Source organism: Amblyraja radiata, chromosome 11 (assembly GCF_010909765.2).
Source record: "Amblyraja radiata isolate CabotCenter1 chromosome 11, sAmbRad1.1.pri, whole genome shotgun sequence".
NCBI lineage: Eukaryota > Metazoa > Chordata > Chondrichthyes > Rajiformes > Rajidae > Amblyraja > Amblyraja radiata.
Window position 1 is genome coordinate 40,320,983 of NC_045966.1, and position 25,053 is coordinate 40,346,035.

At 47.4% G+C, this 25,053-nt stretch overlaps 1 protein-coding gene across 1 annotated transcript; it reads right to left on the bottom strand.

Annotated features, from left to right (window-relative positions):
• Window positions 1–379: 379 nt before the first annotated feature.
• Window positions 380–24,677, bottom strand: LOC116978391 (CRAL-TRIO domain-containing protein C589.09, mitochondrial-like). The gene is made up of 4 exons (XM_033029509.1): window positions 24,531–24,677; window positions 11,729–11,929; window positions 4,893–5,104; window positions 380–598 (listed from the first exon to the last, which is right to left on the bottom strand). Exons 1-4 carry the CDS (start codon window positions 24,675–24,677, stop codon window positions 496–498), a joined length of 663 nt encoding a protein of 220 aa, XP_032885400.1. The 3' UTR covers window positions 380–495.
• Window positions 24,678–25,053: the final 376 nt, after the last annotated feature.

The following is a 25,053-nucleotide window of genomic DNA, read 5'->3' on the forward strand; positions in this document are numbered from 1 at the left end:
TGGTGGCACAGTGGCGCAGTGGTAGAGTTGCTGCCTCACAGTGCCCGAGACCCTGGTTCGATCCTGATTGTGGGTGCTATCTGCACGGAGTTTGTACTTTCTCCCTGTGACCCCGTGGGTTTTCCCCAGATGCTCTGGTTTCCCCCCACACTCCAAAGACATGTGGACTTGTATGTTAATTGGCTTCAGCAAATTGTAAAGTGTGTAGGATTGTGCTAATGTTCGGGGTGATGGCTTGTCAGCGCGGACTCGGTGGGTTGAAGAGCATGTTTCCGCGCTGTATCTCTAGAGTCTAAAGAGTCGTTCCTGTATTGTGGTGGGATTAATGGCAGCAACTGGCATTAAAAAAAAAAAACAAAATGCAAGGAAATGTCAAACTTTATTTTTTAAATTTACAGTAATTTCTTTTTAAATTGTGTCAGCACAGTTGCAAATCTCCAGGCGAATGAGCTGTTTTGAGCATCGCACAATAGATAGTTTTCCATGGTGTCCGGCTCATTGGAACAGGTTTCTGGGTAAGATCTCGAGTCGAATATACTCAGCCAGCTGCTCCGGCCTGGAGACGAAGACGACCTTCTTGGCCGTCTTTTCATCCAGCCTGCAAAAGATAGGAGTTCAGAGCACGGCACAAAATCTGTTCCTGTGGCTTTGGTTTTGAAGCATTCTTTGCTTCTGTGTTTAGAGCCAGGGCCCAGGGGATCAGGTGTTTAACTCTCACTCATGGAAACTTGAGCAAGAATCTAGGCTAATACTCGAATCCAACACTGAAGTAGTGCTGTGTTTAGTTTAGAGGTACAGCATAGAAATGGTGTACATTGGTGCAGCGGTAGAGTTGTTGCCTCTCAACGCCAGAGACCCGGGTTCAATCCTGACCACGGGTGCCATCTGTACAGAGTTTGTTTGTTCTCCCCGTGACCGTGTATGTTTCCTCCCGGTGCTCCGGTTTCCTCCCACACTCCAAAGACGTGCAGGTTAATTGGCTTTGGTAAAATTGTAAATTGTTCCTGGTGTGTAGAATAGTGCTAGTGTACGGGGTGATCACTGGTCAGAGTGGAAAAGGTGGGTCGGATGGCTTGTTTCAGTGCCGTATCTCTAAAGTCTAAATGAGCCCTTCGGCCCACCTAATCCACATCGAATATCGATCACACGTTCACACCAGATCTATGTTATCCCACTTTATCATCCACTCCCAACACAATAGGAACAATTTACTGAGGGCCAATTAACCTACAAACCTGTACGTCTTTTGGATGTATAAGGAAACCGAAGCACCCAGGGAGAACGTACAAACTCCACACAAACAGCACCCGAGGTCAGATTTAAATCCAGATCTCTGGTCTCTACCTGCTGTACCACTGTGCTGTCTATGTGTAGTAATTTTCTTCAATGCAATGTTAAATAGTCATTCCTGGACTCCACGGTTATTGTTTTGGGGGACTTTAACAAGGCTAACCTCAGCCAAGAGCTTCCAAAGTACAGCCTTCATGTTATCTGCCCCACCAGAAGGGAGAGACTCGATCACTGTTATAGAAACATGGAAAATAGGTGCAGGACTAGGCCATTCGGCCCTTCGAGCCTGCACCGCCATTTAATATGATCATGGCTGATCATCCAACTCAGTATCCTGTACCTGCCTTCTCTCCATACCCCCTGATCCCTTTAGCCACAAGGGCCACATCTAACTCCCTCTTAAATATAGCCAATGAACTGGCCTCAACTACATTCTGTGGCAGAGAATTCCAGAGATTCACCACTCTCTGTATGAAAAATGTTTTTCTCATCTTGGTCCTAAAAGATTTCCCCCTGATCCTTAAACTGTGACCCCTTTTTTGGGGGGACTTTCACAAGGCTAACCTCGGCCAAGAGCTTAAAAAAGTACAGCCTTCATGTTATCTGCCCCACCAGAGGGGAGAGAACACTTGATCACTGTTATACTTCAATCAAGAACGCATATCGCTCTGTTCCCCGGATGGTTCTGGGTCTCTCTGATCATTGTCTAGTTCACCTCATTCCGACCTACAGGCAGAAACTAAAAGCTGCTAAGCCTGTGGTCACAACAATGATAAGATGGACAAGCGAGGGCCTTGAAAACCTACAGTCCTGCTTTGACTGCACTGATTGGAATGTGTTCAAGAAAGCAACCACAAGCCTTGATGAGTATACAGACACTGTGACATAATACGTCAGCTTTTGTGAGGACAGTTGCATTCCCACTAGGACTCGGATCTGGTTCAACAAAGACAAGCCCTGGTTTACAGCAGAACTCAGACAGCTCCGCCAGTCTAAAGATGAGGCCTACAGGAGCGGGGATGCAGACCTCTACAGGCAGGCCAAGTACAAGCTGAGAAGAGGAATCAGAGCTGCCAAGGAAAGGTACTCTGAGAAGTTGAGGACCAAGTTCTCAGCTAATTGCTCTTCAGTTTCTTGCAAGGGCTTGCAAGAAATCACCAGCTACAAGAGGAACCCCCCCCCCCCCCCCCCGCTCCTTGGTCAATCGTCAGCTGACCAACGACCTGAACGGTTCGACAAACAGAAATGTAACTCCCTCCCTCTCCAATCACCACTTCACACCTACTTACAGCCTGACTCCAGTCTGCAAAGACTGGGCCATCGTCCACTACCCACCCCCTCCGTGCTGCCCAACATCAGTCAGGCCACTTCTCCATTACCAACAATAGAAATTGAGGAGGTGGAGAGGCTGTTCAGAGGACAGAAAAGCCGGAAATCTCCAGGACCGGACAATGTTTCCCCCGCTACTCTCAAGCTCTGTGCCGAACAACTGGCACCGGTCTACACAGATATTTTCAACTTGTCTCTGCAAACCTGCACTGTCCCTGCTTGCTTCAAAGTCTCCACTATTGACCCTGTACCCAAAAAGACCAGGATTACTGGCCTTAATCACTACAGGCCTGTCGCACTGACATCTGTAATCATGAAGACCCTTGAAAGACTTGTCCTGGCCCAGCTGAAAAATATCACAAACCCCTTGCTGGACCCTCTGCAGTTTGCCAATAGATCAGTGGATGACGCAGTAGACCTTGGTCTGCACTTCATCCTACAGCACCTAGACCACCAGGGGACCTATGCAAGGATTTTATTTGTAGAATTTAGCTCTGCATTCAACACCATTTTGCCACAGCAACTACACTCCAAATTCTCTCAGTTGACTGTGCCTGAACCCCTCTGTTAGTGTGAGAGGGGGGGGGGGCTGGGAAAGCATATTTCAGACCCTCAGCATAGGAGCACTGCAAGACTGCATATTCTCACCTCTCCTTTACTCTCTCTACACCAACAACTGCACCTCCACAGACTCCTCCGGCAAGCTTCTCAAATTTGCGTGCGACACAACCCTGATTGGACTGATCGATGATGTGGAGGAATCTGCCTACAGACAGGAAGTAATACAGCTGGCATCCTGGTGCCATCGCAACAACCTGGAGCTCAATGCACTTAAGACGGTGGAATTGATAGTAGACTTTAGGAGAGCTCCCCCTCCCCTCCCCCCACTCACCATCAACAACACCACAGTTACATCTGTGGAGTCCTTTAAGTTCCTTGGAACCATCATCTCCAAGGGCCTTAAATGGGGGGCCACCATCAACTCCCCAGTCAAAAAGACCCAACAGAGGATTACTGAGGAAACGCAATCTGCCACAGGCAATGATGGTCCAATTCTATACTGCCATCTTAGAGTCTGTCCTCACCTTCTCCATCATGGTCTAGCTTGGCTCAGCCACCAAGCATGACATCCGGAGGCTGCAGCAAATCATTCAATCAGCTGAGAAGGTTGTTGGCTGCAACTCCCCCCCCCCCCACCCCCTGGATGAACTGTACACTGTAAGGGCCAGGAAGCGAGCGGGTAACCTCTGACCCCTCTCACCCTGGCCACAAACTCTTTGAATAACTTCCCTCTGGAAGGCGACTACGGACTGTCAAAGCCGCCACAGGCAGGCATAAAAACAGCTTTTTTTCCACGAGCAGTAGCTCTACTCAATAACTGAAAATCTGTAGCCTCCCTTTGCTCTGGTATTTTGTTTTAATTCTTAATATATTATTATTCTTAATAAAAGGTACCTCCTTTTATTCCGAGGCTGTGGCCTCTGGTCCTAGGCTCTCCCACTAGTGGAAACATCCTCTCCACATCCACTCTATCCAGGTCTTTCACTATTCGGTAAGTTTCAATTAGGTTCCCCCCCCTCATCCTTATCAACTCCAGCGAGTACAGGCCCAGTGTCATCAAACGCTCATCATATGTTAACCCAATCCCTCCTGGGATTCTCAGAAACCTCCTCTGGACCCTCTCCAACGCCAGCACTTCCGTCCTCAGATAAGGGACCCAAAATGGCTCACAATACTCCAAATGCATTCTGACCAGTGCCTTAATAAGCCTCAGCATTATATCCCTGTTTTTGTATCGTAGTCTTCTAGAAATAAATGTTCCTTCTCTCTCTCACCCTGGAACATCTGGAGATTAGTTTAGTTTTGTGATATAGTGCGGAAACAGGTCCTTCGGCCAACCAGGTACGTGCTGACCAGCGATCCCCGCACACTAACACTATCCTACATACACTAGGGATAATGTAGGATAATCTACAATTTTACCAAGCCAATTAACCTACAAACCTGCATGTCTTTGGAGTATAAGAGGACGCCAGAGAAAACCCACGCAGGTCACGGGAGAACATGAAAACTCCGTCCAGACAGTACCCGTGGTCAGGATTGAACCGGGGCCTCTGGTGCCGGAAAGGCAGCGATTCTACCGCTGCGCCACCATGCCATCCTAGGTTGTGCATTAGGACAGGGAAGCAGGCCACCATCTCCGCCCGCCCCTCTCTTCCCATCCAAAGACCGACCACCAAATGAATGGCCCCGTTCATAGACATCAGACATACCAACCACGGATGATTGCCCAGCATCCAGTGAAGAGCACCGGGGGATTGACGATGAGCCAGATCCCTAGTCTCTCCGGATAGTAATTGGAGAGCAACCAGATTAAGCTCTTAACGAACTGGTAATCCATGGTGCTCATCGAAAAGTCCTTCATGTCAAAAACAATGCAGAAATTGTCACAGGTATCATCATCGCACAGGTGGGCCGCTGATTCCTGTAGAACGCAGAACAGAAATGGGCACAGATAACACTAAGCAGGTCAGTCAGCATCCGTGGTGACATGATGCATCCCATTCAAAACAATTGGGTCCAAATGTTTTACAGAAACAATGACACAGACACACAAGGAGCTGGAATCTAGAGCATAAAAACACAGTACTGCTGTACCATTCCATGTGGAATCACAGACTTGTACAGTGTGAAAACAGGCACTTCAGCCCAACTTGCCCACCACAATTATGTGAGGTATAGATAGGGTAAACAGTCAGAACCTTTACCCCTGGGTGGAAATATTAAACACTAGAGGGCATACGAAGAAAGATTCTAAGGGGAGTAAGGCAACCGTGGCTGACAAGGGAAGTTACGGATGGAATAGAACCAAAAGAAAGGGTGTATCACATAGCAAAGAGTAGCGGGAAGCCAAAGGATTGGGAAACTTTCAAAGGACAACAGAAGGTAACAAAAAGGGCAATATGGGCTGAAATGATGAAGTACAAGTATGAAGAATGATAGTAAAAGTTTATTTTGGTATGTTAAGAGAAAAAGATTAATAAAGAAAAATGTGGGTCCCTTGAAGGCAGAAACAGATGAAATTATTATGGGGAACAAGGAAATGGCAGAAGAGTTGAACAGGTACTTTGTTTGTGTCTTCCTTAGTGAAGACCAAAACAATCTCCCAGATAAACAAGGGGACAGAGGATCTAGGGAGACAGAGGAACTGAGAGAAATTTGCATTGGGCAAGAAATAGGATTGGGTAGACTGAAGGCTGATAAATCCCCAGGGCCTGATGGTCTGCATCCCAGGGTAGTCAAGGAGGTGGTTCTAGAAATGGTGGAAGCATTGGTAATCATTTTCCAATGTTCTATAGATTCAGGATCAGTTCCTGTGGATTGGAGGGTAGCTAATGTTATCCCACTTTTCAAGAAAGGAGCAAGAGAGAAAACGGGGAATTATAGACCAGTTCACTTGACATCGGTGGTGGGGAAGATGCTGGAGTCAATTATTAAAGAAGTAATAACTGCGCATTTGGATAGCAGTAAAAGGATTGGTCCAAGTCAGCATAGATTTATGAAGGGGAAATCCTGCTTAACTAATCTTCTGGAATTTTTTGAGGACGTGACAAGTAAAATGGATGAAGGAGAGACAGTGGATGTAGTGTATCTGGACTTTCAGAAAGCCTTTGATACGGTCCCACACAGGAAATTGGGCAAAATTAGAGCACATGGTATTGGGGGTAGGGTATTGACATGGATAGAGAATTGGTTGGCAGACAGGAAATAAATAGGAATAAATGGGTCCCTGTCAGAATGGCAGGCAGTGGCGAGTGGAGTGCCACAAGGCTTGGTGCTGGGGCCGTCACTATTTACAATATATATTAATGATTTAGATGATGGGATTAAAAGTAACACTTTTAATTTGCAGATGACACGAGGCTGGGTGGCAGTGTGAACTGCGAAGAGGATGCTAAGAGGTTGCAGGGTGACTTGGACAGGTTGAGTGAGTGGGCCGATGCATGGCAGATGCAGTATAATGTAGATACTGCAAATGTGAGGTTATCCACTTTGGCGGCAAGAACAAGGAGGCAGATTATTATCTCAATGGTGTCAGATTAGGAAAAAGGGAAGTGCAACGAGACCTGGGTGTCCTTGTACATCAGTCACTGAAAGTAAACATGCAGGTACAGCAGGCAGTGAAGAAAGCTAATGGCATGTTGGCCTTCATAACGAGAGGATTTGAGTATAGGAGTAAAGAGGTCCTGTTGCAGTTGTACAGGGCCCTGGTGAGACCACATTTGGAGTATTGTGTGCAGTTTTGGTCTCCTAATTTGAGGAATTGCATCCTTGCAATTGAGGCAGTGCAGCATAGGTTCACCAGGTTAATCCCCGGGATGGCGGGACTGTCATGTAAGGAAAGATTGGAAAGACTGGGCTTGTATTCACTGGAATTTAGGATGAGGGGGATCTTATAAAAGCGTATAAAACTATAAATGGATTGGACAAGCTAGATGTAGGAAAAAAATTCCCAATGTTGGGGGAGTACAGAACCAGGGGAGACCATTTAAAACTGAGATGAGAAAAAACTTTTTCACCCAGAGTTGTGAATTTGTGGAATTCTCTGCCACAAAAGGCAATAGAGACCAATTTACTGGATGAATTTAAAAGAGTTAGATAGAGCTCTAGGAGCTAGCGGAATCAAGGGATATGGGGAAAAGGCAGGCACGGATTACTGATTGTGGATGATCAGCCATGATTACAATGAATGGCGGTGCAGGCTCGAAGGGCCAAATGGCCTCTTCCTGCACCTATTTTCTATGTTTCTATAGCTTTAAGATGAGAGGAGCAAAGTTTAAAGAAAATGTCCGAGACAAGTTTTTTTTTAACTCAGAAGGTGGTGGTGGTAAAGGCAGATGTTATAGTGGGGTTTAAATGCTCGTTTTAGATAGGCATTTGGATAGGCAGGTGGACCAAAGGGGAAGATACAGAATGCAGAATATACTGTAGTTGTCAGCATTGTAGCGCATCAGTTCCAGTGACAAAGTCCAATGTCCGTAGTACCCTAGCTTGTGAAAGGACCGTTCAGAAGACTGATAACAGAGGGGGAGAAGCTGTTCCTAAGTCTAGTGGTGCACACTTTCAAGTTCCCGTATCTTCTGCCGGATGGGAGCAGGGAGTAGAATGAATGACAAGGATAGGACAAGTGGGCTGCTTTTCCCAAGGCAACGTGAAGTGTAGATGGAGTCGATGGTGCGGAGTCTGGGCTGTGTGATGGGTTGGGCTGCATCTACAAATCTCTGCGATCTTTGAATTGATCTTTGAAGGGGGGGGGGGGGGGTGTTAAAACTAGTTGATATTAATAAACAAGCTATTGTGTTTAAAGTTGAAGACTAACTGTTCACGTTTGTCTTTAAAGGAGATTTGCTGGCCTTACTCACCCAAATCCCAGATGGACAGCTCATAACTGCTCTCTGGTGGTGTAAGATAAGTATTGGGGGAACTCAGCAGATCAGGCAGCATCTCTGGAGGACATGGATAGGTGGTGTTTCAGGTCACAATCCTTCTTCAGACTGATATAGTATGGGGGAGAAAGCTGGGAAAGAGATGGAGGGTGGGGAGGGGATGGGGGAAACAAAGCAAGTTGGAGGTGGGACAAAGAGATGCTGGAATTTTGAGCAGACTAACTAAGTAATTGAAGAACTCAGCGGGTCAGGCAGCTTCTCTGGGGACCATGGATAGGTGACGTTTCGTGTCTGGACCTTTCTTCAGACCGATTGAGTTGGGGGCAGAAATCTGGAAGAGAGTTGGGACGAAGCCTAGAGAGCTGCTTCTTGTTCTTGCGTATGGCGTGCACAGCCTAAAGTTGTAGGACAACTTGTTCTGTTTGATCTTCTGTTTGTGCACTCCAGGTTGATTGCATTCATTGAAACAGGGTGGACCACGTGACGGCTGCAATCTCCCACCTCACCTGGAGAGCGGTAGGTGGATACAGGTGAGGGGAGGGTTTGATTAGCAGATGAGTGGACAAGGGCCAGAGGTGAAAAGTAGACAAAAGGGTGTCAGATAAGGAGAGGTATAGTTGGTGCCTTCTAGCGCCAGAGACCTGAATTTGATCCTGACTACGGGTGCTGTCTATAAGGAGTTTGCACTTCTCTCTGTGACTGTGGCTTTTTTCCGGTTTCCTCCCAGGAGCGAGAGAGAGAACGGGGAAATACAGACCAGTTAGCCTGACTTCGATGGTGGGAAAGATGCTGGAGTCAATTATTAAAGAGGTAATAATGGGGCATTTGGATAGCAATAAAAGGATTAGTCCAAGTCGGCATGGATTTATGAAAGGAAAATAATGCTTGACTAATCTTCTGGAATTTTTTGAGGATAATGAGAAGTAAAATGGATGAAGGGGTGCCGGTGGATGTAGTGTATCTAGACTTTCAGAAAGCCTTTGATAAGGTCCCGCATGGGATACTGGTGACTAAAATTAGAGCACATGGTATTGGGGCTAGGGTGTTGACGTGGGTAGAAAATTGGTTGGCAAACAGGAAGCAAAGAGTAGGAGTGAACGGGTCCTTTTCAGAATGGCAGGCAGTGGCGAGTGGAGTGCCGCAAGACTCGGTTTTGGGGCCGCAACTGTTTACCATATATATTAATGATTTGGAAGAGGGAATTAGGAGCAACACTAGCAAGTTTGTGGATGACACAAAGCTGGGTGGCAGTGTGAACTGTGAAGAGGATGTTAGGAGGTTGCAGGTTGACCTGGACAGGTTGAGTGAATGGGCAGATGCGTGGCAGATGCAGTATAATATAGATAAATGTGAGGTTATCCACTTTGGTGGCAAAAACAAGGGGGCAGATTATTATCTCAATGTGGTTAGGTTAGGTAAGGGGGAGGTACAGCGAGACCTGGGTGTCCTTGTACACCGGTCACTGAAAGTTGGCGTGCAGGTACAGCAGGCAGTGAAGAAAGCTAATGGAATGTTGGCCTTCATAACAAGAGGATTTCAGTATAGGAGTAAAGAGGTTCTTCTGCAGTTGTATAGAGCTCTGGTAAGACCACATCTGGAGTATTGCGTACAGTTTTGGTCTCCTAATTTGAGGAAGGACATCCTTGTGATTGAGGCAGTGCAGCGTAGGTTCGCAAGATTTATCCCTGGGATGGCGGGACTGTCAGATTGAAAAGACTAGGCTTGCATTCACTGGAGTTTAGAAGGACGAGAGGATATCTTATAGAAACGTATAAAATTTTAAAAGGACTGGACAAGCTAGATGCAGGAAAATGTTCCCAATGTTGGGCGAGTCCAGAACCAGGGGCCAAAAAGAATAAATGGCCATTTAAGACTGAGGTGAGAAAAAACTTTTTCACCCAGAGAGTTGTGAATTTGTGGAATTGCCTGCCACAGAGGGCAGTGGAGGCCAAATCATTGGATGGATTTAAGAGAGAGTTGGATAATGCTCTAGGGGCTAGTGGAATCAAGGGATATGGGGAGAAGGCAGGCACGGGTTATTGATTGATCAGCTATGATCACAATGAATGGCGGTGCTGGCTCGAAGGGCTGAATGGCCTCCTCCTGCACCTATTTTCTATTTTTCCATGTTTCATGCTGTATCTCTAGAGTCTAAAGAGAGAAGAGGAGAAGTGAAATGTAAAGCCAGAAGGAGGGATATAGGTGAAAGGGGACAAGAAGATGAAGAGGGGGTGGGATTGTGGGGGAATTGGGTACGCACCAGTGTGGGGGGAGCACAGGAAAGAGAGGGGGGGTGGGGGAATAAAAAGAAGGGGGGCGTGTAATATGAAATTGGAGAATTCAATGTTGGGTTGTAAGCTACCCAAGTGGAATATGAGGTCTTGTCCCTCCACTGTGTGTGGCCTCACTCTGGCAATGGAGCAGGCCCAGGGCAGAGAGGTCAGTGTGGGAATGGGAGGGGGGGGGGGGGGGGGAGAGAGGGGGGGACGTGGTTAGCAACCGGGAGATCCAGAAACCTTTTTTGTTTAGTTTAGTTTTGCTCAGAGATACTGTGTGTAAACAGACCCTTCAGCCCACCAAGTCCACGCCGACCAGTGGTCACCCATGCATTACTTACATCCTACACACATAGGGACAATTTTACCAAAGCCAATTAACCTACAAACAGCACGTCTTTGGGATGTGAGAAGAAATCGGAGTCACTGGCTGACTGGTCTGAAGAGGCCAATCCCCAGCATCATTGGTAACAACTGGGTCCATTTAGCTCTTGTTCGTTTTGCCATCTGAACCTTGTCAGCCTACTCCTTATAACAGGGGAGGGGAGGGAAACTGCACTGCACTCACTCCCTCTGCACACCTGCACGCCGCACACCTGCACGCCACACACCGCACACCGCACACCGCACACCACACACCTGCACACCACACACCACACCTCCTGCCCTCGCAACTCAACTCACCAGCAGATAAACGATGAACTTCATGAGGCCCTGGCGGTTTCGATCCCTGGAGTGGTGAAGTTTGGCTGTTACCAGAAGGATGGGTCTGAGAGCAGAAAAGGATGCATTTAGGAGCAGGAAGTAACTGCAGATGTTGGTTTATACCGAAGATACACACAAAATGTTGAAGCAACTCAGTGGGTCAGACAGCATCACTGGAGAAGAATGGGTGATGTTTCAGGTCAGGACCCTTCTTCCGACTGAAGGGAAGGGGGAAGGGGGGATAAATTCTTTATCTTAGGAAGCATTTAGGACTCTTCAGTGCCGCCTCTTGGTGGGAGAAATCATAGGTTTAGGGTGTGTGGTATGTGGTGCTGTAGTGGGTAGAGCTGCTGCCTCGCAGTGCCAGAGACCTGGGATCAATCCTGACTACGGGTGTTGTCTGTACGGAGTTGGCATGTTCTCCCCATGACCACGTGGGTTTTCTCCGGGTGCTCCGGTTTCCACCCACATTCCAACTATGGCAGTTTTGTAGGTTAATTGGCTTTGGTAAAATTGTAAATTATCCCTAGTGTGTAGGATAGTGTGGGGATTGCTGGTCGATGCAGACTTGGTGGCTGAAGGGCTGTTTCCACGCTGTATCTCTAAACTAAACTCTCTTGGGATCCCAAGTGATCTTATTGATGTGATTTCTCAATTTAGAAAACCTGGTTGCATGGGTACCTGCCTGCCACTGTTGTCTCGTTCATCTAACAATACTGCCTTGCCACTTTTCAGCTCGTTCATGACATCCGGGTCTTCAATTGTAATCGAGTCAACACCAAACTCCTGCCTCCATTTCAGGTACTGGATGATGGCGTTAAAGGCGCGGTCGACCGTTCGGAAAGCTCGCAGGAACCTTGCAAGTACTTTGTCATTTAGATCCTGCAAAAGATTGGAGTCCAAGTCCATAACTCGTTGAAAGTGGCAACACTAGTAGAGGGGGTGGTAAAGAAGGCGTACAACTAATGCTTGCCTTCATTAGGCTGGGCATTGAGTATAACGACAGACAAAATGCTGGAATAACTCAACGGGTCATGCAGCATCTCTGTAGAACATGAGTGGGTGACGTTTCGGGTCGGGACCCTTCTACAGACTGAGAGTCATGGGGAGGCAAATAAAGATATGAAAAGGTACAGATGCGATCAGAGCGAGTACTGATTGCCAAGGAGCCCACAAACACCCCCCACTAAGTGCTGGAATAACTCAACGGGGCAAAGACAACAGATGAAAAGAAGACGGAAGGCTCTCAGATAAGGAGAGAAGAGACATGAAATGTGAAGCCAGAGGAAGGGATAGAGGTGGAAGGGGAAAGGGGGGCAGAATAGTGGGAGAAATATTTGTTACAAAGGCCAGAGTTATAAAGGTTTGTGGATCCCTCCATTAACTCGCTTCCATCAACATGACACAGCGTTTAGTTAAGAAAGAACTGCAGATGCTGGAAAAATCGAAGGTAGACAAAAAATGCTGGAGAAACTCAGTGGGTGAGGCAGCATCTATGGAGAGAAGGAATTGACGACGTTTTGGGTCGAGACCTTTCTTCGGTCTGAAGAAGGGTCTAGACCCGAAACGTCGCCAATTCCTTCTCCCCGTAGATGCTGCCTCACCCTCTGAGTTTCTCCAGCATTTTTCGTCTACAGTGTTTAGTTAGTTTAGTTTTAGTTTATTGTCCCGTGTACTGAGGTACAATGAAAAGCTTTTGTTGCTTGCTATCCAGTCAACAAAAAGCCTATACAAGATTATAATCAAGTCATCCACAGTGTACAGATACAGGATAAAGGGAATAACGTTTAGAGCAAAATAAAGCCTGATTAAAGATACTATGGGGTCTCCAATGAAGTATAGGTCAGGAACGCCCTCTAGTTGGCGATAAGGCAGTTCAGTTGCCTGATAACAGCTGGAAGAAACTGTCCCTGAATCTGGAGGTGTGCGTTTTCACATTTATGTACCTCTTCCCTGATGGGAGAAGAGGGAGTGACCAGGTTGACACTGGTCCTTGATTATGTTGGTGGCCTTGCCAAGCCAGCGTGAAGTGTAGATGGAGTCAATGGAACGGAAGTGGGTTTATGTGATGGTCTGGGCTGCGTCCACAAGTCTCTGCAATTTCTTCCGGTCTTGGACGGAGTTGTTCCCAAACCATGCTGTGATGCATCACGATAAAAGGCTTTCCAGGGATATCTCCATTTGGAGCTCCACATTTGCCACGGAACAGCTACTATCAATAATACTTCATTGGTTGCTAATTGTTTTGGGATAATCATGAGACTATGAAAAGTGCTATATAAATCCTTGACCTCTCTTTTAAACCCTCTGGACTAACCATAACTCCACTCCCAGCGAGACAGGCAGCATGGACCCATTCCTTCTCTCCAGAGATGCTGCCGATCCCGCTGAGTTACCCCAGTTTTTTGTGCCTATCTTCGGTTTAAACCAGCATCTGCAGTTCCTTCAAAAGGGCCTGTCCCACTGTACGAGCTATTTCAAGAGTTCTCCCGAGTTTCCCCTGATTCGAACTCGAAGAATTACGGTAATAGCCGCTCATAGATACTCGGGGCTCTCGTGAACATTTTTCAACAGGTTGAAAAAATCTTCACGAGCTTACCACGTTTCCCGAGTACCTGCCGTTAGCGTTACGAGCCGCTGAGACGTCCCGAGTTCCGACATACCCGCTACGTACATTCTACGTGCTTACCACAAGGTTGATTTTTTTTTTTAAACTCGAGAGAGCTCTTGAATTACCTCGTACAGTGGGACAGGCCCTTTACACAAGTCCCCTCCCAGCATAGTCTAACTCCATTCACATGATACAGCATTTAGTTCTGATATACAACCACACAAATTATAGTGAACAGATGTTTTAATTTTACAAACCTTGTCCGTACCTGTGGAATATCATGGAACAGGTCCTGGAAAGGAGAAAAAAAACAATATGTAAACTTGGTGATTCTTATCTGCTTCTTAATATCATTACCCAAAGACAGGTAGGGCAAGTATACCTTTGCTTTCTTTTCGAGAAGGACCTTGTTCTCCTCCGAGTCACATTCGTTTGTACAACTCGCCTGCTGTGCTGTGGAACTCTCAGTTTCCCTAACAAAGAAATATTTACAAAGTATAATTTCTTCACTTTCTTGTGTCCATAATGTATTGTAATTGTAATTAATTTATTAGCCAGGTATGTAAAATCATACAAGGAATTTGCTTTCCCATACAGTCATACCAAAAAAGCACCAAGACACACAACTATATATAAGTTAACATAAACATCCACCACAGTGCTCTACCAACTCGACCATAATATGGTTGAGTTCTTCATTAGGATGGAGAGTGACATTGTTAATTCAGAAACAAGGGTTCTGAACTTAAAGAAAGGTAACTTTGAGGGTATGAGACGTGAATTGGCCAAGATTGACTGGCAATTAATTCTTAAAGGGTTGACGGTGGATATGTAATGGAACGCATTTAAAGACTGCATAGATGAACTACAACAATTGTTCATCCCAGTTTGGCAAAAGAATAAATCAGGGGTAGTGCATCCATGGATAACAAGGGAAATCAGGGATAGTATCAAAACAAAAGATGAAGCGTACAAATTAGCCAGAAAAAGCAGCCTACCAGAGGACTGGGAGAAATTCAGAATCCAGCAGAGGAGGACAAAGGGCTTAATTAGGAAAGGGGAAATAGATTATGAAAGAAAACTGGCAGGAAACATAAAAACTGACTGCAAACGTTTTTATAGATATGTGAAGAGAAAGAGATTAGTTAAAACAAATGTAGGTCCCTTGCAGTCAGAAACAGGTGAATTGATCATGGGGAACAAGGACATGGCAGACCAATTGAATAACTACTTTGATTCCATCTTCACTAAGGAAGACATAAATAATCTGCCGGTAATAGCAGGTCAATAGCAGGACCGCGGGTCAAATGAGATGGAGGAACTGAGTGAAATCGAGGTTAGCCGGGAAATGGTGTTTGGTAAATTGAATGAATTAAAGGCCGATAAATCCCCAGGGCCAGATAGGCTGCATCCCAGAGTACTTAAGGAAGTAGCCCCAGAAATAGTGGATGCATTAGTGATAATTTTTCAAAACTCTTTAGATTCTGGAGAAGTTCCTGAGGATTGGAGGGTAGCTAATGTAACCCCACTTTTTAAAAAGGGAGGGAGAGAGAAAACGGGGAATTACAGACCAGTTAGTCTAACATCGGTAGTGGGGAAACTGCTAGAGTCAGTTATTAAAGATGGGATAGCAGCACATTTGGAAAGTGGTGAAATCATTGGACAAAGTCAGCATGGATATACGAAAGGTAAATCATGTCTGACGAATCTTATAGAATTTTTCGAGGATGTAACTAGTGGAGTGAATAGGGGAGAACCAGTGGATGTGTTATATCTGGACTTTCAGAAGGCTTTCGACAAGGTCCCCCATAAGAGATTAGTATACAAACTTAAAGCACACAGTATTAGGGGTTCAGTATTGATGTGGATAGAGAACTGGCTGGCAAACAGGAAGCAAAGAGTAGGAGTAAACGGGTCCTTTTCAGAATGGCAGGCAGTGACTAGTGGGGTACCGCAAGGCTCAGTGCTGGGACCCCAGCTATTTACAATATATATTAATGATTTGGACGAGGGAATTGAATGCAACATCTCTAAGTTTGCAGATGACACAAAGCTGGGGGGCAGTGTTAGCTGTGAGGAGGATGCTAGGAGGCTGCAAGGTGACTTGGATGGGCTGGGTGAGTGGGCAAATGCATGGCAGATGCAGTATAATGTGGATAAATGTGAGGTTATCCACTTTGGTGGCAAAAACAGGAAAGTAGACTATTATCTAAATGGTGGCCGATTAGGAGAAGGGGAGATGCAACGAGACCTGGGTGTCATGGTGCACCAGTCATTGAAAGTAGGCATGCAGGTGCAGCAGGCAGTGAAGAAAGTGAATGGTATGTTAGCATTCATAGCAAAAGGATTTGAGTATAGGAGCAGGGAGGTTCTACTGCAGTTGTACAGGGTCTTGGTGAGACCACGCCTGGAGTATTGTGTACAGTTTTGGTCTCCAAATCTGAGGAAAGACATTCTTGCTATAGAGGGAGTACAGAGAAGGTTCACCAGACTGATTCCTGGGAAGTCAGGACTTTCATATGAAGAAAGACTGGATAGACTTGGCTTGTACTCGCTATAATTTAGAAGATTGAGGGGGGATCTTATAGAAAGTTACAAAATTCTTAAGGGGGGTTGGACAGGCTAGATGCAGGAAGATTGTTCCCAATGTTGGGGAAGTCCACAACAAGGGGTCACAGTTTAAGGATAAGGGGGAATTCCTTTAGGATCGAGATGAGAAAAACATTTTTCACACAGAGAGTGGTGAATCTCTGGAACTGTCTGCCACAGAAGGTAGTTGAGGCCAGTTCATTGGCTCTATTTAAGAGGGAGTTAGATGTGGCCCTTGTGGCTAAAGGGATCAGGGGGTATGGAGAGAAGGCAGGTACAGGATACTGAGTTGGATGATCAGCCATGATCATATTGAATGGCGGTGCAGGCTCGAAGGGCTGAATGGCCTACTCCTGCACCTATTTTCTGTGTTTCTATGTTTCCTTCACATTCCTCACTGTGATGGAAGGCAATAAAGTCTTATCGTCTTTCCTCCTTATTTTCCCGTGGACAGGGTAGTCGAACCATCCGCAGTCAGGGCGATCGAAGCTCCCAAAGCCGGCGATCGAAGCTCCTGTGGTTGGAGCTACACGAAGTCGGTCCCTAACGAATGGACCATGAGCTCCACGATGTGAAGTCCGCAGGCTCCGGCAGTTGGAGCTCCCAAAGTTGATCCCAGCAAGAGGCCGCTAGCTCCTCGATGTTGGGCCGCGGCGTGGACGGAGATACGATAAGGGGAAAAGTCCCATCTCCGTCGGGGAAAGAGAATTTTAAAAGTTTTCCCCCACACCCCACATAATACAAAACTAAAGATACACCAAAACATACATTTAACAACGGAATAAAACAAAAAAAGAAGAAAAAGGTCGAGGCAGACTGTTGGTGAGGCTGCGATCGTATATGTCGCCACCACGTATAGATATAAGTTTGCTGTTTCCATAAAACCCCTGCAGACACACTTGCAGAGAGTTGTGGACCAGCCCAGATGGTTGAAAGCTTCAAGTTCCTCGGGGTAAATATCACCAACAACTTGCCCTGGACCACCCATATTGAAGCAATGGCCAAGAAAGTACACCAAACATCTAATTCCTCAGAAGGCTTTGGAAGTTCAGCTGGTCCCCAACAACTCTCACCAACTTCCACAGCTGCGCCATATAAAGCATTGTATTGGGATGTATCACAGCATGGGTTGGGAACAGCTCCATCCAAGAGAGCAATAAATTGTAGAGAATTGTGGAAGCAGCCCAGACCGTCAAAGCAAACAAACCTCCCTTCCGTTGACTCCTTCTACACTTCAAGCTGCCTTGGCAAGGCCACCAGCATAATCGGGGATCAGTCTAACCCCCCGGTCACTCCCTCTTCTCCCCACTCCCATTAGGCAAGAGTACCGAAGTGTGAAAATGCGCACCTCCAGATTCACGGACAGTATCTTCCCATCTGTTATCATGCAATTGAACCATCCTCTCACCAACTTGAGAGCGGTCTTGACCTCCCATCTACCTCATTGTCAACCTTTGAACTACCTTTAATCCGACTTGGGACAAGATGGCAGCGCCTGTCGGCGGCGGCCTCTGCAGTCCATCTGTCTTTTTTTTTCTTTTTGTCTTGTTAAGTGGATGTCTTGGTTTTAGTTTTTTTACTATATTTAGCTTGTCGAATCTCCGTTGTCGTTGGGGCTTAACATCGTGGAGCCGGCGGCCTCCAACCGGAATCGACCTGGGGCTCCAGTCGCAGAGCCTGCGGACTCACCATCGCGGAGCTGGCCGACTTCAGAGTGCGGAGCGCTGTGGTAGCGCGCGGCTACGACCCGACTTCGGAGCTCGGAGGCTCCGGCTGCAGGCCCTGTGGACGGTAACATCGGGAGCTCGCGGGACCCTGGTGTGAGACCGCTTTTCGGAGCTCCCGCAATGGCAAACTTCGTCCGCCCAATTGAAGGGTTTAAATCGACCTGGAGCGGGGGCCTTACATCGCCCGGCGGCGCTTAAATGGCCGCGGGACTTACCATCGCCCGCCGGGGGGGGCTCTAACATCTAACATCAGGAGCCTCGATCGGCTCGATGCAGCAGTTTGGCTGCTTGACTGCGGGAGAGGAATGGGCACAGAGAACGGGGAAGAGATAAGACTTTTGCCTTCCATCACAGTGAGGAGGTGTTTGGGGATTCACTGTGATGGATGTTTGTGCGTAATTGTGTGTTTTGTTTTTTTTGTTTGTATTATGACTGCAGAAACGTAATTTTGTTTGAACTTGTGTTCAAATGACAATAAACGATTCTGATTCTGATTCAATGTTATATCTTGCACTAAATGTTGTATCCTTTATCTGTGCATCATGTACAGCTTGATTGTATTCATGTATAGCCTTTGACTGGATAGCACTCAAACAAAAGCTTTTCACTGTATCTACCGAGGTACGAATGGTACCTACCACATGACAATACTAAACTAATCTAAAACAACTACATATGTATAAAGTTCACGTGAGCGGAGTAGAATTAGGCCATTCGGCCCATCGAGTCTACTCCGCCATTTTATCATGGCTGATCTCTGTCTCCTTATCCCATTTTCCTGCCTTCATCCCATAACCCTTGACACCTTTTCTAATCAAGAATTTGTCTATCTCTGCCTTAAAAATATCCACAGTGGCAATGAGTTCCACAGATTAACTACCCTCTGACTAAAGAAGTTCCTCCTCACCTTCTTTCTAAAAGAGCGCCCTTTAATTCTGAGGCTGTGACCTCTGGTCCTAGACTCTCCCACCAGTGGAAACATCCTATCCACATCCACTCTATCTATGCCTTTCATTATTGTGTAAGTTTCAATGAGGTCCCCCTCAACCTTCTAAACTCCAGCAAGTAGAGGCCCAGTATTGTCAAGCACGCTTCATGTGCTAACCCACTCATTCCTGGCATCATTCTTGTAAACCTCCTCAGGACCCTCTCATTTCATGGTGATTTAATGAGCGCAATCATTAGGCAATGGTAATGCTCTTAGTTACACAAAAATGCTGGAGAAACTCAGCTGGAGAAACTCACTGAAGAAGGGTTTCGGCCCGAAACGTTGCCTATTTCCTTCGCTCCATAGCTGCTGCTGCACCAGCTAAGTTTCTCCAGCATTTTTGTGTATCTTCGATTTTCCAGCATCTGCAATTCCTTCTTAAAGGCTCTTAGTTAGTTAGTTGGTTAGTTAGTTAAATATACCGTACATTGTTCATTTCTATAAGGACTTTAATAGACACAAGAAACTGCAGATGCGGAGTAACTCGGCAAGTCTGGCAGCATCTGTGGAGAATATGGATATGCAACGTTTGAGGTTGGGACTCTTCTTCAGACTGATTGTAGTAGGGAGGAAAAAGTTGGAAGAGAGTTGGAGAATAGGAATAAGTGATATTTCGGGTGGCGATAGTTTAGACCAGTGGTTCCAAAGTAGGTAGTACCGCTCCCTGTGGGGCTGTGGGATTACCTGGGGGGTGGGGGTGGGGGATGCTGAGGGGCAAGGGGGTGGCAAGGAGGTGCTGGAGATGTATTGGATTTGAGCAAGGGAGGTGTCAATAGACATTTTTCATGTTAACTGCCGTTTGCTCTCACCTCTCTAAAAGTGCAAACTGTTTTGCTAAATAGTATTTCTTGGAACTTTTCAAAGTTGGGAAACTGATATCACTTTATCAGGCCTGTCTATTGTGTTGAGAATTTACTAACATATATTTGGGGAAGAAAAAAATAAATAATTGTACAACCTGAAAAATATCACGTAAACCGTTTCTTGCAAAACCAAGTCTGGTGTGGTAAGTAAATCTGAATTGGGCATTACAATTCAGATTGGCAGCTGCGAAAGTAGTTAGCAGCAAAGCTGTTATCAGGCAACTGAATCATCCTATTAACAACTAGAGAGCGACTATCTGAGCTACTATCTACCGTGTTGGAGACCATCGGACTATCTTTGATCGGACTTTACTGGAGCTTACCTTAAACTAAACGTTATTCCCCTTATCCTATATCTGTACAATCAAGCCTGTGGATGTATAGTCTTTCTGTTGACTGGTAAGCACGCAAAAAAAGTTTCTCACTGTACCTCGGTACACATGACAACAAACTAAACTAAACTAGATGCGGCATCTAAGATTTTTGTTAAATGACCATCAGACTTTAAAAAGCTGGTATCACTTGATCAAGTTCACCAATTTGTGGCACAATGGCGCAGCTGGTAGAGCTGCTGCCCAACAGCGCCAGAGACGCAGGTTTGATCCTGACCTCAGGTGCTGTCTGTATGTGTATGGTGTTTACACGTTCTCCCTGTGACCATGTGGGTTTCCTCCCACATCCCCAAAGATTTGCAGGTTTGTAGTTTAATTGGCTTCAGTAAATTACCACTAATGTGCAGGAAATAGATGAGAAAGTGGGATAACACTCAACTAGTGTGTACGGGTGATCGATGGTTGGCATGGACTCGGTGGGCCTGTAAATATTGACCAAATTAGAATGGAGGATCTATGCATCTGCAGGGCCTGCTTGTAAAACTTCCTAGCCGGTGCCAGGAAGTCTAGGTCCTAGATTGATAAATCAGACAAGGTGAGGTCCAGATGTCCTCTCCATTGTTAAAATGTATGAGGACTCTGCAGAGAAGCTCAGAGGTGTTGCAGATGCATAATTAGGATTGAGCGGCTGCAAGAGGGTTGTAAATACTGTTAATAATGTTGCAAGGTGTTTGTACTGCTGTTTGACGATTGGATGAAGTGTGAAGCCTTGGTTCAATTGGTTATACCAAAGATCCTAGAGGAGCAAGATAGACCACTCCTCCGAAATCCAACGGACTGACGTGTAGTACGTAACGGAACGTCACGGCCACCATTTGTTTATGCCAAACGCGACATCTTTGGTAGTGGGGACGGACTCCACAGTTAAACAATCTGCTCTTACATCAGGTCGCAGGGAAGAGCAAAGATACTAGAGACTCCTCTAGTATCCTTGGGGAAGAGGACGTTTCCTCCACTCCTGAGTTGATCCAGGACTGATTCTCGGTCCCCCCGATACCAGATGAAGGTGGCCAGCACCAGGCTCTCTGTCCAGCGGGAGAGCCTCAAGCGTCTGCCCACGGTGGGCGCTCCCGAGGCAGCGGGCAATGCTCCTCTAGTATCTTTGGTGTAATCCGTTCCAAAGATTGATCCGCTCTATCATCTTTGGTGTTTGGTAACAGTGTTTTATACAGTATCTATCACTTCACATATTTAGTTAATATTATTGTAAATTTTATTCATATTATTGTAAATTGCAGCCCAATAAAATGGCGTCAATAATCACCCATGTCATACTACGCTTTTTTCGCAGTGGCGCATCTTGCTCTGCTCTATAATCTTTGGTTTATAATAATAATAATAATAAATTTTATTTATTGGGCGCCTTTCAGACGTCTCAAGGACACCTTACATAGATTAACAGGAATATAAACATATAATCAGAGTAAAATAAATAATAAAGACATCACACAGACACAAACTAAAAACAGAATTCAGTCCAAAAACAGAAAATCAAAAACACAATGTGAAGAGAGAAGCGGCAGCCAAAGCGCGCCAGCGTCCACTCTCCCTTCATGGCAGCCATCTTGGACAAAGACTAACAGGATTACATTACAGACAAAAAAATCATCCCCCCACAGTGGTTACCACTGTGGGGGAAGCACAATGTCCAGTCCCCACCCCAAGTTCACCCCAAAGTCAGGCCTATTGAGGCCACCGCAATTGCCTCTACGGAGGCCCGATGGTCCTGGCCGCTCTCACCGGGTGGTGTTGACCCGGCGTCGGGAGAGTCCACTCAGCGGCTGGGCCACCTGGAACGGCCGCTTTCTAGTTGGAGACCGCGGCTTCTGAAGCCGACAAGGCCGCGCCGGTTTGGAGCTCCCAGGCTCCCGATGATGAAGTCGGCGCCACCCTCTCCGCTCCGCAGACCCGCAGCCCGGAGGTGTTGAACACGGCGGTCTCAGCTCACCGGAGCTCCAGCGCGTCGATCCTGCGTGGCGACCCAGGCAAGGCATCGCCCGCTCTGCTCCACAATAGCGTTCCAGTGCTGTGCCGCCACCGAGGCCGAGGTGCTGGGCGGTCCCCGCCAGGAAACGGCGCTCCAAGCCCGCTGGTAGGCCACGAGGACGGGTCAACGGGCAGCCCGGAGAAAAAGCTGCCTCACCGACCAGGTAGGGACCTAGAAGTAGAGTTGACACCTACCCCCCACATTAAAAAGTCCATATCCCCTACGAACGAAAAACAGGACTCACTAAAAACTAAAAAAGAGCAAATTAAAACGGACGGCTGCTGGCTAGCAGCCGTTCCTCAAGATGGCTCCTCCTCCTCGATTTATACTGCCATGGGGAAATGTTGCATTACTTAGTTAGCTGACTTCTTTCCAGAAGCTTCTGCAGAAACATTGTAATGGGGTACTGTAAAGAGCTTCAATAACGCACTGTTGTCTTTACTACTTTTATTAGTAACTCACAAACAATACTGCACTAGCTGTACGTGGTCCGTCACACGAGCTAGAGAGCGATCAAGGGGTGGGGAGGTTACATTTATACTTGTGATATAGGGAGTGGTTAGTAGTGGTGAGGTCACTATGTTAAAGGCACATCTACATCCTTTCCCTTGGAAACAAACAATACAGTAGTGACATAGCGACCACGTCTCATGCGCTACGAGCAGGTAGGCAAACAGTTAAACAAGCAGAGGAGCATACAGTTAAGCAAATTCACCATAACGGACAGGCGGCTTAACCAGTCGGCCGGACCGGGTCCGCAGCTCGCCATCTCCTCCCTCTGCAGGAAGAGCAGTAGACGGAGCGGTGGAAGGAGCCGGGGAACCCGGAGGAGAAAGAGCCGGCGGAGGCAGAGGCGGGGACATAGGGGTGGAATCGGGTGGACGGGCAGGCGAGCCAGGGGAAGCAGGCGGCGAGTGAGGCTGAAAGAGCTGGGAAGGCAGGGACTGCGGCATGCGCGGGGCGGCAGGCAGTGTTTCGTTCAGGGGAGGGGAGAAAGGGACGGCAGGCGGCGGAGGAAGCGGAACCGTCCAAAAGGCGTGCTGAAGGTGGTCAGGTAGGAGGATCGCTCGTCCAGCGGTATCTGCCAGAACGAGCTCTTGGCGTCGAGGACCGAAAAAACAGTGGCCGGACCGACCTGTGCAGCGACGTCCTCTACAGTTCGCATGGGGTAGTGCGGGCGTTTGATCGCCAGGTTCAGGTCCTTGGGGTTGATACAAATGCGAATTTCACTTTGGTCCTTTTTCGCGGCAACGACCATGGTGGAGACCCACCGGGTGGGATCGCTCACCTCTTTGAGGATGCCCCAGGTGACCATGTCACGCAGCGTTGATTCCACCTTGTCCTTCATGGCGAAGGAGACGCGGTGTGGCGGGCGGATCACAGGTTCGACATCGGGGTCGACGACAATCTTGTAGCAGCTGGGCAGCTTGTCCAGCTTGTCGTCGAAACGGTCGGGGTATTCCCGCAGGGGGTCCATGAGGGTCCGCACCTGGCGGATGTCACGGTGGAAGGAGACCAGGCCGAGGTCTTGACACGCCTGGGCACCCAGCAAGGTAACGTTGTCAGAGTCTAGCAGATAGAAAGTGAGGGGCCGAGAGGCCTGCAGGATCTTGCAGTGCAGGGTTGCCTTTCCCACGGGAACGAGAACCCCTCCCCCGTAGGCATGTAGGCGGGAGTTGTCAACAGTAACTTTCTCATCGGTTCTAATCTTTTTGAAAAGGCTTATTGACATTACATTTGTAACTGCCCCCGTGTCTAGTTTCGCGGAGAAGGTCGAACCATTAACAGTAACTCTGACCGAAGGGTCTGCTATCAGGGCATGTGCATCTAAGAGCGAAAAAATGCTGGACTCCCCCTGGGAGGAACTGGTATCAGACAAAGGGAGTTCGTCAGGCTGGTGCTGGGAACCAAACTCGCTATCAGCCTGTGCAATGTTGTTTAACATTCTCCGTCGAGCGGGTACTGGCTTGCCCTTGGAGCGGCAAGCTGCAGAGAAATGGTTTAATTTCCTGCAAAAATTACATGTCTTTCCCAAAGCTGGGCACACATTAAACTGGTGGGAGGAAAAGTTGCAGTTGGGGCAACGCCGTGGGCTGCCAACGCCGGGTGCAGGGGAGACCTGTTGCCGTGGCGTGCCAGTGTACCGCCGGCGGGCAGCAGCACTGGCAAAGTTAATGTCATGACCGGCAGGCGACGATGCCGAGGCGACAGCCTCAGCCATGCGGGCGTCGTGTAGAGCCTCGTCTAAGGACAGGTCGGGCTTCCGCAGAAGTTCAGCCCTAAGCTTATAGTCTAAAAGGCCATACACAAGAATATCCCTGGTCACTTGGTCTGGTGTGAGAGCGTCCAGGCGACAATGTCTGGCCATGTGTCGCAACGCGGCGATGTAGTTGTCAACGGACTCGTCAATGATCTGACGCCGATTGAACAGTTTGAACCGCTCTAGAATACAGTTAGTGGGGATGTCGCACATCGCGGTGAACTTAGCCATAAGACATACCGGGTCTCGTGCATCTTCACCTGCAGCATAGACAAACGACTCGGATCGTTCCAGGGCAGCGGGGCCGGCTATGTTGAGGAGGAGAGACGCCCGCATCTCGGCGGTGGACAAAAAAAAAAAAAAAAAAAAAAAAAAAAAGAGGAGATGGCGAGCTGCGGACCTGGTCCGGCCGACTGGTCAAGCACACTGCCCTGGATCCTGCCCTGCAGCAGCTTGCCGACGTCATCCGGCAGGGCTGGCCAGACCGTCGTTCATCTTTACCTGCCGGTGCTGAACCGTACTTCCTGGTCCGCGACGAGCTTGTCCTGCACGACGGCGTGGTGGTGAAGGGACACAAGGTGGTCGTGCC

Bases quoted from the DNA above. Each gene is read 5' to 3' on its own strand.
- LOC116978391 (XM_033029509.1), bottom strand. From the start codon at position 24,677: ATGTGCGACATCCCCACTAACTGTATTCTAGAGCGGTTCAAACTGTTC. The intron at 5,105-11,728 runs GTACCCATGCAA...TGCGTTCTACAG, and splicing joins GAGACAACAGTGGCAGGCAG to GAATCAGCGGCCCACCTGTG. The intron at 599-4,892 runs GTATGTCTGATG...TATCTTTTGCAG, and splicing joins TGGGCAATCATCCGTGGTTG to GCTGGATGAAAAGACGGCCA.